At 40.9% G+C, this 14,612-nt stretch overlaps 2 protein-coding genes across 2 annotated transcripts; both read right to left on the bottom strand.

Moving 5' to 3' along the window:
* Positions 1–1,115: 1,115 nt before the first annotated feature.
* Positions 1,116–4,440, bottom strand: LOC139654818 (specifically androgen-regulated gene protein). The gene is made up of 3 exons (XM_071532010.1): positions 4,336–4,440; positions 3,664–3,859; positions 1,116–3,535 (listed from the first exon to the last, which is right to left on the bottom strand). Exons 1-3 carry the CDS (start codon positions 4,438–4,440, stop codon positions 2,334–2,336), a joined length of 1,503 nt encoding a protein of 500 aa, XP_071388111.1. The 3' UTR covers positions 1,116–2,333.
* Positions 4,441–10,851: 6,411 nt separating this feature from the next.
* yod1 (YOD1 deubiquitinase) lies at positions 10,852–14,116 on the bottom strand. Its single transcript, XM_071531998.1, has 2 exons — positions 13,909–14,116; positions 10,852–12,790 (listed from the first exon to the last, which is right to left on the bottom strand). Exons 1-2 carry the CDS (start codon positions 14,114–14,116, stop codon positions 12,093–12,095), a joined length of 906 nt encoding a protein of 301 aa, XP_071388099.1. The 3' UTR covers positions 10,852–12,092.
* Positions 14,117–14,612: the final 496 nt, after the last annotated feature.

Raw genomic sequence — 14,612 nt, 5'->3', positions numbered from 1 at the left:
AGGTCTGAACAGTAGCCGAGCAGTGAGGCTGGAGGAGGAGAGATACATCAGATGCATGAAATGTAAGCTGCTACGGAAAAATAATCTTTTTCTTCAACACAGCTAAAAGTCCAAAGTGTACTTTGCATCTGTGTGTGTCTATACTGATAAATGGATCAGATCAATCCTTCCTTCAGCTCACTTCTCTGCCTGTGTATCATGTTTCTAATTTGGGCTATGGCCTGATTTCTCCATCCATTGTTTAATATTACTTGACCGGCAGAGAGCCGTGTCAGTTTCAAAATGTGACACCCTTTATTCGCACGGCCCTCCGCTCAGACATAGATACTGGCCCATTATACAAGCCCCTTACCTGACTGAGATAACACTGCAGAGGGCGACTCTAGACTCATGCAGTAATCAACCACACACACACTAACTCAAGGGCTTCAAGACTATTACATAAGCAAATACTTAGCCATTCAATTTATTCAGCGGGAGGAATGCATGCATTGGATATCAAGAAAAGAGAGAAAGGAAAGTACCGTGTGTTAAGTAAGACCGGTTCACACGGAGGTGGGGCTCCAGATAACTGGATAACGCGAGGACAGCTGAGTAGGCTTTCTCATCGCCCGAGTGGCGTGTAAGATGAGTAGTATGACTGATAGCCATTCTGTAAGTGAAGTGCTGGATGAAGGAAAAGGTAAAGCCAGTGTGCAGGCTTACAGGGATGAAGGTTCGACCGAATTAAAAATCTCTTTGCCTCTTTGTTCCAGACTAATTCTGTGACTGGCGTGTGAGAGCAGGGGGGAGAAAATAAACAAGGATGTTATTCAACGGGAAAGCTGGAAAGCTCAGTCTGAAAAAGCACTCTACTGAGAGCTGAAGTTAATCACAATAAGGCAAATAGTCTACATGGATGAGATCACATTTCCTATTGGTTTCACTTCAGGAACTAAGCTGCATAATCCTAAATGTTGGCTCTATTTTATCGCTTGCACAGAAAAAACATGGATATTCTGCATTGATATAGGATGTATGTAAAATTGCATGAAGATAAGGGTTTAAAAAGTAATAGGCAATAGATTAAGTTTTTTCATTTTTGCTGAAATTTATGGAAATGATTAAGAGTTGGTAAAGATAATCACATTAACAGTTGTTTCTTAATTCTGGGTGAACATGTCCAGTGTTAAGACAATGAAGGCAGTTACAGAAAAGCAGTTTGTCACACATCTATGAACCTATCTAAACAATAAATATAAAATAATATTAAAAACAATATGGTGAGCTATTACTGCATCAGCGTTGATTGATAAGTGTACTCAAATACCTAGCAAAGTTTATAAAACACTGAAAAAAAAGATGTTAGTCAAATGACAGAATAAAAAGAAAAAAATCACCCAAATATTAGATATGCTCTCAAAAATTTTATTTCACAATAAAATCGAGCAAAGCTGCAGAAATTGGTTTGTTATACTTTTCTATCTAGGGGTATGATTCATTAGCCCCAACCCCAAAATTAGCATTCCACTCCTATTAAAACCAATATAGACGAAGTGCTAATAGGAATAAACTCCACAATCCACTTATAGGCACATCTGTGAATTGTAAAATGACCAGAAATGTAAATCGCCTGTTGATTTGGGTTGATTTTTCCTTTAAGTAAAAGTACAATGAAGCAACATGTTATGTACAGAATAGTGAGATGGGAACATGTCTCTGATTGATGGAAAGTCACTGTGTTCAGGGCTCACTGGAGTTTAAGGACAATACCACCATTTTTACATGAATTTTGTGTTTTCAATTAGTGATTACATACCAATGCCTGTTCAACATCTTTTCCATTATTGATATATTATTTTTAAGTATTTTCCCCAATTTCTTCACAGGCATTGCAAAAATGTGTCTGAAACATTCAAAGACCTACTAACTCACCAAATTTGAAGAACCTTGCTGTATCATCATAGGCTGATTTAGTGTCCACTGGACTTGTGTGAATCTCTAAGTGTCATAGTGAAATAAAAATTTGTTATAGTAAACACAAAGTGACACTTAAATTAGATGAGACTAGATTAGCATTTTGGGTATTATGGGTTTTTGAGCTGTTTAAGTTGCTTTTTCAGTTACTTGCAAAGACAATAGCAGAACAGTTAGAAACCCTTCAAGTTAAGACCAACACTGGATTCACATGTTGAATGGTGGTATTGCCCTTTAAATCTTTCTTCTTTGGTTTGTGCCAAAAGTGCCAAGTGCCAAGTTCCCACTTAATGCTCTAACTCTCTTTAAGCTGCTGGAACTCTTGAACTCTAAGTCTCTCCACTCACTGTAAGCAGGCAGCCGTCCACTTCTGCTGTTTAGCCGTTGTAGTCTTTCAGCAGCCCCAGCTTTCTGAGCGCTTCTTTCCGATCCGCTCCCATCCCAGGCACCATCATCACACTGTACCCCACGGGGTTGGAGGGTTTGTGGGGTGCAGGTTGGGCTGCACTGGTGGTTTTCACTGGCTCTGGTTCAGGTCCACTATTTCTGTGGCTGCCCAAGGGGGCAGAGCGAGGTTGTGGGGTGGGTTCACAGGGTATGTAGCTCCCCAGACCCACTCCTGAGCGCTCCAGAGTGGTCGCCTTTACTCCGTTGGGTTGGGAGGGATGTGAGAGGGACGCAGACTCTTGTTGCTCACGCCGGGAATAGTGGTGGAAACTCGCACTGCTCTGCACAGGCTTGTTCTTCGGCTCGGTGGACACTTGAGAATAAGAGAAGGACGGGCTTCTTGATGGGTGAGCATGAGATGGATCTCTTACAAATCTGTTGTGACTTAGGTCCCAAGGGGAGTAAAATTTAGGGTGTGATAATGGGGCTATTTCCTCATTTTCTGGCTCTTTGTCTTTTAGGAGGCCAAGCTTCTGCAAAGCTTCCAGTCTCACCTTCTGGGGATCTGCCATGTGCTTGCCACTGGATGAAGAGTCTGGGGTTGGGTGTGCTATTTCATTTTGGATCTTAACAGATATATTGGCAGGAATTGTTTTGGGTTTGGGCAGCACAACTGGAGGACTAGTCTTGGGCCTACGGGGCTCCTGCTTAGAAGCCTCTGAGAGGGATCTGGACAGGTTTCCACGGTTTGTGGCAGAAGGGTACTTTGCAGAGTCTATAGTATGGTCAATTGTGGGACATAAAGGGGACTTCTTTGCAGAAGCGCTCCTCCGCAGATGGACAAGGGCCTCATAGGACAGAGGTCCTCTGGGTGATGGACCTTCAGCTGTCCGAACTGAGCAGTCCTTGGGTTTGGCGGGAGGAGGTATCACCACAACATTGACCTCTGCAGGTACTTGAGGAGCACCATGATGTTTGTTGTGCTGGGGGCCAGGTTTGTTTCTTGAAGTAGTGGACTCAGGCTTTGGGTGGAAGTTCTTCTTGTCTGGAGGAAAGCCTGGCGTAGCATTGGGCACAGAACAAGGAGAGCTGTTCGCCATGACAAAAGGTGTTGGAACCAGGTAGCTCTGCATTGGTTTGTGGTCTTTAAAATTTTCTGTGATAGCTTCCTTAGAGGCGTATTTCGGTGAACCTGAAAAACACACATGCACGAACACACACAAACACACACGCCATTAGAAAAACAATGCATCTCTCCTCTAACTATTTCACTGACTACTGTATAGCTATTGCTGCATCCTTCCCCAGAGATTAACTCACTGTTGAGCTTGCTGGTGCTCATGGAGACTGACAGGTCAGCCAATTTGGTAGCGAGGTTGCCAGGAACGGGCAGTTGGTCAGGTTCATCATTGGACAGTCCACTATCCTCCTCAGTGTCCAAAGACTCAATAGTCTCCTCCAAAAACATGAGGCAGGCCTTCTCTTCAGCAGACAGGTGCTCTAGGCTATCGTCGCTCTGTAATACAAAAAAGAAGCAGGACTTTTGTCAAAAAAGCTCAATTTTGTTGGAATGAATGAGACACCTAGCATTTGAAAAAGGTGACACTTACTCTTACAAATTGATTGAGAGCACAAATTATGGTACTTTTTATAGGAAAGTATGCAAGTAAATCCTTTTAACAAAATTATAACACTTTTACAGACTGTATCCTATATATTTTGGAGATATAGAATGATGAACATCAGGCAATGATTTTGTTTCTCCAAAAGTGTATTTTTAAGCATTCTGGGAATAAACCCTTCATTTCTAAATATAAGCAAACTATGAAACCAGACAAACCACTTGGTTCTTATTTATTTTGGTGCATATATAGGATACCACTATTCACCTGTTGATTGAGGTCACAGATGACATGTTTTTGTCATATTTCATGTTGTTTGTTGAGCTACCAAGACGCCCACACACATGGACAGTAAGCCCCATCAACTTACAAAGCCAGAATTAGCACTGACGACGCTGTCACAGCTGCCGGCACTGTCCATGCCAGTCATCGTCTCCAGTCCAATGCCACCTGGCCACGTATCACTTTTGGGCATCTTAGTGCCTAGTGCCTGCCCTGATAATCCAAGGTCAGTAGCACAGATCCTCTCTCACTCTGTAAAAAGAGGGTTAAAAGGTGAGTTAAAGTTATGATTCAAGTTGTGCTCATGGAGTGTGGCACAGTCAATACATCAGTCACTCAAAATACAACAGAACATACATAAGTATATGCCATTTAAGAGATGCATAGTCTTTAGATGGACAATTCATTCAATTTTGTACCTCTCTAAATTGCCCAGTCTCTCACTCACAGCTGTTTAAACCTCATCTGATCAACTTCCTCGTATATATAACCCTGTGGTGTGTTTCATATGTGAGTGGATAGCCTGGCTCGTAGAGGAATGACTGTCAGGGTATCATGGCTTAGTGTGTTTCTGAGAGATATCTAACTAGTCCTCTTACTGCATGTGACTCAGATTACAGCACATGCCACTCCTAATCTTCCTCAACAGGATCAATTTCAGAATGAGTGGAAGACAGCACCAGTGATCTCCCTAAAGCTATATGATATCCAGTTTAACCATGTTGTCTTACTGTAACAGTATTGGAAAATTGTTAAATTGGGTAAAGCTGCATCATTGGGAAAAGCAGCAACTAAGGATAGATGGTCATTTAGTGAAGTGGATAAAGCATGGCACTAATAAAACCAGGGTTAGGGGTTTGATTTGACTAAAATATACGCACCCTAGGCATTTTGGATTAAAGTGTCCTCCTAACGGTGCATAATACTGTATGTGACCAATACAGAATGAAGGAGCAGTTGTTTAACAGCTATTCAAGTGTGAGATTTAGACATTTGCTTATGTGAATCTCTATGTGTGGAAATAGAGCTGGCAGTATAGTATAAAGGAATCCCTGTCTGATCCTAGTGAAAAGAAATGCACATTTGGAATAGTTTCAACACCTGGGGGGGGGGGGGGGTTGCTAGATAGGTCAAGGAAGGCACAATAGCAGTCCTGTTCATGCTTTGTCATGTCATCCAAAATTTAAAGCCCCTATCCCCAGGCAGTTATGTAAAAGTCCCCATCTGCCGTGCTGCATGCATGCGAGGTGTAAATTTGAATAGCCACAAAGTTCAAGATAGCGTTTATTGTCTTTTTAACCTGACACAATCTGGGTTGATCTCATGCAAATACGCGAGCAGCTGCTGTAGCCTGGAGATGATGAAAAAAAAACACACTCTGCAACAGAGCATTTTAAGTTCCAAAGCGAGTGATTTTTTGGTCATCAGATTTCTCTCCAATATTTTGATTTGTTACTCATTTAGGTTATCACTCTGGTGTCATCTATTGTATGTGTTACTCTGCTGTTATGCATGGTGTTACAGTGACTTGGTGTTATTTCCTTAGACTAGCAAGACTGTGGTTAGTCATTAACTGCTGTACACTGTTCCTGGTGAAACATCATCTAAGAGAGAACCCAAACATGAAAAAACAACATATCATAAATGCCTTATCATAAAGCAGTGTTCATATAGATACACCTATCAACACAGTGGCAAACCAGGTTGAGCTTAGATGTCTCAAAACATTGTGATTCCCCGGTCACAGCCTGAAGAGCAATAACTTTCACTGGGCTTTAAAACCCTCCCTAGAAGACTAATCTCTGGTGACACAGTGGCAGCTTTGTTTAGATTATGGCTATAAAGGAAAACCATCCCAGGTTTTACTACTCTTAGTGCATATGAGGTGAAGTGTGCAACAATATAAAATCAGCAGCCTACTTCACTTTAACCTTCATTCAACTGGCTTTCGATTCCTCAGGGTCCAAGTTCATTATATGCTCAGATTATATGGTCTCTACAAAATTAAACTATTCAATTTATCAATACAAAAACTGGTGTGGTTCCCAAAATCTTGCATGCATTTTATGGTATTCTTTTTCCAACAGAGGTGACCTGAAACTTTAGTTGCTCATGCAAATAATATTCACCATATCTTAACTGTTTAAAAGGTCCGCTTTTGCTTTAGTTTAAGTTTAGGCATACTGTATGTAAGGAAGAATGGGAGTTAGGATATCAACTAGTAAGTGACCACTATAGCAGTCATGTGGTGGGAAATAAAAATCTGAGAAAACTATGAGGAGATCATCATGAGTCAAACAGCCACCAATATGAACAAAGAAAAAACAGCTAGGCTATATTTAAAAACAAAAAAACATTAGTTTGTCTTTTTCCTTGCCCTATCCTCACATAACTTAAACCATGGTTGATACTTCTTTACTTGATGTGTGCTATAAATTAATCTCACGTACATATTTACATCAGACGAAAAACATGGGTAAACTCTATTCCGCAAATAGTAAATAATAATAAACAGGCAAGTGGACTGAATTTAGGTGGGTTTACTGACTACAAAGTTACAGCTGAAACAGCATTAGCAGACTACATACCTGTGTGAATCTCCTTGGTCGTCCAGCCTCAGCTTGTGTGTCTGTGTGAGTAGTGAATACACGGTGACGCTGCTCCGTGATACCTGCATAACGGACTTTGTGCCTTAAGCTTTCAGCCAATCGGAGAAGAGCATTAAGAAGCGCGAGGCCTCACCCTCAGAGCCACCACCTACCTATTTAAAAATCTTATAATCAGTGTGGCTCTGCTAAGCTAAGCTAAGCTAACCTTCAGGCAGTGTTGGGCTCGTTACTCAAAAAAGTAATGCTTCACTCGTCGTTACTCATTTCAAAAGTAATGTAAATACCTTACTTATTACTCACTGGGAGCAGTAATCGATACACTACTTTGCTGTTATACCTGTCAGTGATCAGAGGAACGAGAAACCGTTGATGTTGGTTTCCACCCAGGAAAACGAAACTTCAAGCTAGTTTATTGTTTGGCCGAGTCAACTGAAAAAGAGGGCGACTAATTAGGATGAAAACGAATCGGGGGGTGGGTGTGGTATGCAGTTTATGAATAATTTAGCTTAGGTTCCTCAGGTTGTAGAGGTCTCCGATGCAAAGCCATATGCCTTGCTAGACCTGTTAAAAAATATAGGCAACTTAAGGCCTGAAGGCCAATTGCAAAGTAGATAACCTATCCAAACTCTTTAAAAAAAAAAAAGTCCTACCCTTAAAGTTAACTCTTTATTCACGCATGCTTTCTTTACAATGGCTTTGGTACTAAGGTTGTTTGCTGTTACAGTGAAGAAGCCTTAGATCCTATTATGAAAGGGTAAATGTTCCTTAAAATAACATGTAGTGTAATCCCAATGCAAATGGCACGAGTCTCGTTCAGGTGACTGGGATTTATTTCAAGAGATCATCCTGGATAGTCACTTCTAGTAGCCTAATAAAACACTGGTTGTAAAGAGCAAACTAGAACAGCAATTACAGATATGAAACAGAAGGGTTAAACTGGAAATAGTCGAGACAAAACCACTCATACACATCATCATAGGTTATAGCTTTTTATCGTGACACAACATTGAAAAAAAATCAAGTAAATCCAGTTTTTCTGTAGTGCTTTGTGTGCAACATTCATTGTTAGTGTCCTTGAAAATTCATGAGAACTTGGGAAAAATAAATGCTCTGCAGGAGTCATGCCACCCACAGGAACCTTGCCCTAGATCCATATCTGATCATGTATATACCACAGGCTTCAGAAACCACTGACCCAGCAGATATAGCGGGCAATACAAAATACAACAAAGCCATTTTTATAGTTTTATAGTTTCACTTTTATGCAAGCTGATTAATGCATAATCTGTTAAAATTAACTATTTTAGTAAACACGAGGAAAAAAAATCACTTAATGTTCAAACAAAAAATAATTTCACATTTTTGCTTTGCCTTTCCTTTTGCTTTTCCTTATACCCTCTCTCCTCTGAACCAAGGAGGTTATGACAGCAAACCCTGATCACCTCCTCCACTGTTAAACTTAAGAGTTTTTTTTTTTTGTTGCAACAATTGACCACCAATATTGCCACTGCACACAGCAGAGCTGAGAAAAATTATAATAGTTTTGCACTATTTTCTAAATTAGAGTAAGATCATGGCTCAGTGTAGGCTGAATGGGCCAAATCCTGTGGTATGAGCCTGTCCTATTGCTTTTGACAAGGGAGAAAGGTGAAATGACACAAACTGAGTCACAGGCTTAAAGGAATAGTTCACCCAAAAATGAAAACCCTCATGCCAAATGAAACTTGTTAGTCCATATAACACACAGGGAGGTTGCCAGAACAACTTGGTAGCAGCCTTCTCCAAAACAAACTGAAGTCAATGGGGACCTGTTCTTTAGAGTTCCAAAACAAAAACAGCCAAACAATCACACTGTGAATAGAAAGACCTATACACCATTATTTGTTGCAAATCACTCAGTTGTAGTTAAGATTTGCACTAAATGATGGTGTAAATATACTGTAGGTCTTTTTGGAACTCTGAAGAACTGGTCCCCACTGACTTCAGTTGTTTTGGAGAAGGCTGCTATGGAGTTGTGCTGGCAGCCTCCCTGTGTGTTATATGGACAAACTTCACCTGTGTTTCAACTGGACTGAGGGTGAGTAGATGATGACAGAATTTTCATTTTTGGGTGAACTATTCCTTTAACAAATTATACAAAGATCTTCATGGCCTCCTCCAACTAATGCTCCTTTAGCTCAAGTCTAACAAAACTGAGTAAGTGCGTGTTCAATCTTTGTAGGCAGTGCATATCAAAGGACTAAGCAATGAGATGATGCCTGATTCCAGTTGAAAATGTGATGACAGGCCCTAATCGTGGCAAACATTGTACAGTACAACAGAGTGGCAGTTTTCTTCTGATGGCATGCACCACTTAGTACACCAACATGGGCAAATTACATTTGCTCACAGTTCTCCAACACCACATATAGAGTTAGTATTGGCCTGCAAATATGAGAAGAAAAATTATCAAGCAAGTAATTCATGATAAACTGCGAGCAGCTTGGCTCTAAATTGACTCACTAGAGTAAATTGACCCGCTAGAGTCAATTTAGAACCTGGGATCACTGGTGTGGCAAACCTGTGTTTTACGAACCAAGCTTAACTCAAAGTGATGCAGCAATCAGGCTCATAGTCATAGTCTTTATAGCTTTGTTCCGCAATGGCACATGCGCAGTCAAGTTTATGGAAATATTTGGGACCCACTGACAGAGTGACTTATAATACTAGCTGCTGGTTGCAGCTAAAAACACTTGAAAAGGTAAAAGTGAATGTTGATAAGCAAAGCACATGATGTGTGGACAGTAGCCTACCTGGGACCTCATTTATAAACGTTGCGTACGCACAAATCGGAGAGTGAAAGATGCGTACGCTGGGATTTTTAAAAACCATTCATGACGTGACAATGTGCGTACCTTTATGGAAACTTTGACCCATGCATACACACATTTTGGACAAAGAAATGGTGACTCTGATGGCAAAGGTAATGTTCTGACACTTTCAATCAATTATTGATGCTCTGTATCAAATTACACAGACTTCTAATAATATCAGAGAGGAAAATTAAGGCTTTAATCATTTAGGCTATTTGTTGCATTAGTCTTAACGGCATCTAGTTAACTCAAAGGCATCTCCCTATTTGCAGTGAACTTTGATTATGGGCTCATAATTTGTGTGTCCCAATTAAGTGCTACAAATTCAAAGCAATTGGACTGAATGTCACAAGTATATAAAAGGGCTTGCAATTATGGTGCATAACGATGCGTAACGGCAGAAAATGAAAATAAAATATTTGTTCTTAAGTCTATTAAGCATTTTATTACTCGAATAAAATTAGTATTAATGGTTGAACGCATGGTTATGTTCACTCTTCCCAAAAACAAAAGGCATATTAAGGATATTTCGGTCTCCTGTAGCACCCTCAATTTCCTCTAATGTTGCATTGGAGTCGCCCTGTTTTTCTGGCATAGTGCCACTAATTAGCGTTTGCCATTATTGAGGTGGGACGCTAATCAAAGGGAGAGAGCTCTGGTGTCCCGTTGGCAACCTTTATATTGGATATTTTGTATAAAGGGTCCGGCTCTTGGACCTGGTAGCGTTAACTACTGCTGTGACATGTTGCCAATCAACAGACTTTTTATGGTTGGTGAAACCCAAACTGAGGCCACCAAACAATACATCAACCTCCCAACAAGCACTTCAATTTCACACTCTGAAATTTATCTTTTTCGTGTTGCGCTCCGACTATGCCATTTTGTCACAAAAAGATGATAGAATAACAAGCACATTTACATGCATATCAATATTCATGAAGGGAGTTTCTTTAACCATTTTTGGCTAATTGGGGGAGTTAACGGGATGTGAGGCTCGTTCATGTGCACAAAATTACAAGATGATTGAGATTTATCAAGGGAAACTTCTGCGTGACAGAAAGTATACGCCTGGTTTTAGTGTGGAATCTACGCGTGGTTTTATAAATGAGGCCCCTGAACAGTGAATACATTGAGTGAACAGAATTGATCTCATACAGCATTTATTACATTCTTTCACTCAGTCTAATCAGCTTTCTAGTCTACACACCTTATCCTCTCACCATGATTTGTGTTCTGACGCAAGTTTCTCCAACACTAGTCATCACACTAGTGTTTTCAAAAATATGGCGCAGTAAAAACAAGACAAAAACTAAATTTTAAAAACAAAAAAAAAAAAAACATTAATTTCTTACAGCTTGATAACATTTGAAAACCACACACTAGATTTAAAATATCACACTCCTGAAAAACTGTCATATCCATGAAGAGAAGAAAAAAAATGCTACAGATGTTTTGTTTTCAGCACCATTATTTTTTGTAAATTTCTGTTAACCTTAACATAATCCTACCGGTAAACAATAACACAACAAAAATAAAAAATAATGTCCCACTTAAGTAATTAAGCTTATTCTGGATGACCATTTGCAATATGATATTGTACATAGCTTAGATTTCAAACCACACTCTAAATGGCCTCATTGCTGTGTGAATTCAAATGGTTGTCACAAGAAATACAAATTGCAATAGAAGCACATTTGTATATAGACTAATCTATGTTAGCATAAAACCAAATTGTGCTTAATAGGTCAGACTTCAGCACAAGTTAACCAAAGCATGAGTTTTGAGTAATGGAATAGATTCTGAAATCCATCAATCAACAAGCGGAATAAATACATGCTACATAAGCAACGGGATGAATAACAGTCAACCTTGGTGTGCTGAGCTTAAGACAACAGTGAATAGGGCCACATTGTATAAATGGTGCAAATAACTCTTAGTGGTTTTAACCTATTTGTAGAGCCAGATAGTGGGGAAAGTCAATTTGGTACACTTTTCTGTGATTGGCAACATATCCCTGCCACTATCTGGTTTGTCCTGATGCAGTAAAACCCACCCATCTGGTACTCCAAACAAATTAAAACAAATCCTAAGAATTATTTGCAAATATTACTTGACCTAGATCTGATCAACGGAGCTGAAACAATCTCCAAACAGGCTAAAATGATGGTAGCTATATTGAAATTGAGAACTGACAGCAGTTGAGAGTAATACTGAACGGGTTAGAGGCTGAACACAGTGTCTGCAGATTCTCCCTAGATGTCGCTGGACGATGTGAGGTAGAGGATCACACAAGCAGACAGACAGACCAACAGAGAGTTGCCAGACTTGTGGGCACGGGGTTGGTGGTGGTTGTAGTTGTGAGGGGGAGAAAGACAAAGGATGCTTCACACCTCACCAAAATTGGTGTGGCCTGTCTCCTTGGCATGCTCACGAGCTTCCTTTTGTCCCACCAGGCCTGTCTGGCACACCATGCAGCGCAACGAAAAGCGGTTAACGTCCGTAAACTGCCGCTTGCGCCGCGCCTCATCTGCCAACTCAAGGGCCTGGGCCAGGATCACGTCGTCCGTGGTGGAGAAGATAGTCTGGGGCGGGGCATCGGAGCCGGGCGTCTCTTTCTGCAGCGGGTCATAGTGGATGCCGTCGTAGATGAGCAGCACGCGTTTGTGGTAGCCAGCGTCCTCCCCAAAGCGGTCCACTCGTACCGTTTGTGTGTCCACCACGCAGATCTCACACTGGTAAAACTTGGACAGGATGGACACCTCGATGGCTCCTCCCCACGTGTCATCACGTTTTATCCAAGCGCAGTACTCCTCGTTGGTCTTTCCCAGTACCGCTTCGGAGTACGCAGTCGGGTCGCTTGACACGATCTGGGCGATGAGGCCTCGCATCTCAGGAGCGCAAGCGGGGTCGTACACACCACCCTCCACCACATAGGACACACTGGTGAAGAGGCAGGAGTTGTCGGCTGGCACCACTCGACGCGCCAGCACTGGAGAGGCTTCCAACCGCGGTGCTTTAGTCACAGTGGAATGATCCTGAGGCTTTGGTTTGTTTTTCTCTTCCTCAACGATGAGTGTGTCTCCTGCAAAGGATGAATCATGTCTTGAGTGACACGCCAATGACAGAGCACAGTTCAGGCTTGAGTTCAACGATGACTTACTGCTGATTATAATGCTGGCAATTTAAGAACGCAAAGTTATACTACAGTTAGCCTATACTTATTACAAGTTATTAGCTATCCAACTAGCAAGTGAATTTTATGTAAACTTTTGAAATGCAATAGAATGCAAACTAGGTGCGCTTCCATGAGCTGGGTTGAAGACTTGAATGAAAAGGCTTCCTGAATGACAAAAAAATGGAAAGAATCTTTCAAGAATTGATTAGTGTTGGGCAGGTTATTGTTCTTTAATGTAATCTAATGTTGGCCAAAAACAAAAGAATTGCACATGGCAATATTCTACTGGACCAACTAATAGCCATACAACCACAATGGGCTCCTTGCACATGGGAGTGACAGCAGGTATGACGTGCCACTTTGGAACTGCTGTTCAGTGAAATTAAACCATTCGTTGGGCTGATCATGCCAAGCCTATGTCATGATTTGTCCAGTGAGTTGCCTTTGTTATTTATTGTATAATTTCTTCAACAAAAGCAAGTGTAAAAGCTATTTTGTGATATTGAGGAACTTTTATCACATTTTGCAGTTTCCATTCAGCTTTTCTAATTTAATACATCAAAATTTGCAAAAAAAAATTAGGCTACTTCAATGGAAACCTAGCTATTGTAATTGTAACACATCTGGTAAAGAGAGTGGGCAAAATGTATAAAGTCCCCATGAAATTAACTTCCATTACTTTTAGGCTACTTCCTGGAAAACACAACATCTTTAATGGTGACCTCATGCTGCACTAGTAGGCGTAAATATAAATTTCTAACCAATAAAACCATCAGATTTTTTAACAATCCCACCCCTCCGCAATAAAATTGCCTTTCTCTCCCTGACTCATATTCCATTGGTTTAGACCTTTGAATGATCCCTCACTGCATTATGTCCCGCCCCAACATCCTCTTTCAACAGGAAATGCATCAAATCCAGGAAGTAAAGATGCCATTTCATGGGGTCTATAAAAAGAAAATATAAAGGGTGTGAACTTGATCCAAGTTGTGTGCACATTTTTGTTGAGTGTGACAAGAGCCTACCTGATTTGATGGGGTAGTCCTTGAGATGAGCATCTCCATTTCGAAGATCAAGGCTGGAGGGAGGGTACCCAACCATAATTTTCTGCACGTCGCAGGGGATTCCAGTCAACTCCTCCACTTTGCTCTTCAGCTCTTGCACACAGGACTGATGAGTCAAGCCTTGCATTATGTGGCTCCCATTTTTGGTCTTACAACGAAGCCGCAACATCCTGTCTGGGAAGATATGTGACATCGAATCTGAACTAAATTCAAATCCTTAACACTGCAGTTTATGGTATGGAACTTCGCTCACCACCAGGGCACCTGGTAACAAGAGAGCCTTTAATAGTTGATGTTAGAAGAGCACACATTCTTCTGAGATCAACTTTTTATAGACTGTGACAATACCATGAAGGATTTTCTAAGGTTATAGACCCAGAGAAATACTATGAAACTGGGCGTAAAAGGTCAATTGTCCAATCAGAACTTTACCAGTCTGTCAGTAGAGCATCTCCAGAGAGTACCTCCTTAATCCCAGAATCAAGCACGAGTTCCCTGTTGAAGAGCTAGGTTTCAAGGGAGACCTTTTCATGTTCACAGCTATTGATTTAACGGTCCAATACAGTTGGTGTAACATAGGGCTGTGGATAACCCCAACGGCCTCAAGATGTGACCGTTCATTTGTACTGGGTACCAATGGTTGGCAACCGAAACACATCTGTACT

This window comes from Centroberyx affinis, unplaced genomic scaffold (genome assembly GCF_046629955.1).
Source record: "Centroberyx affinis isolate AG114_WGS23_722 - 3 ecotype Tasmania unplaced genomic scaffold, CSIRO-AGI_Caff_v1 ptg002153l_1, whole genome shotgun sequence".
Taxonomy (NCBI): Eukaryota; Metazoa; Chordata; class Actinopteri; order Beryciformes; family Berycidae; genus Centroberyx; species Centroberyx affinis.
The sequence above is the reverse complement of the archived record's forward strand: the minus strand, read 5'-3'. Positions and strand labels throughout refer to the sequence as shown.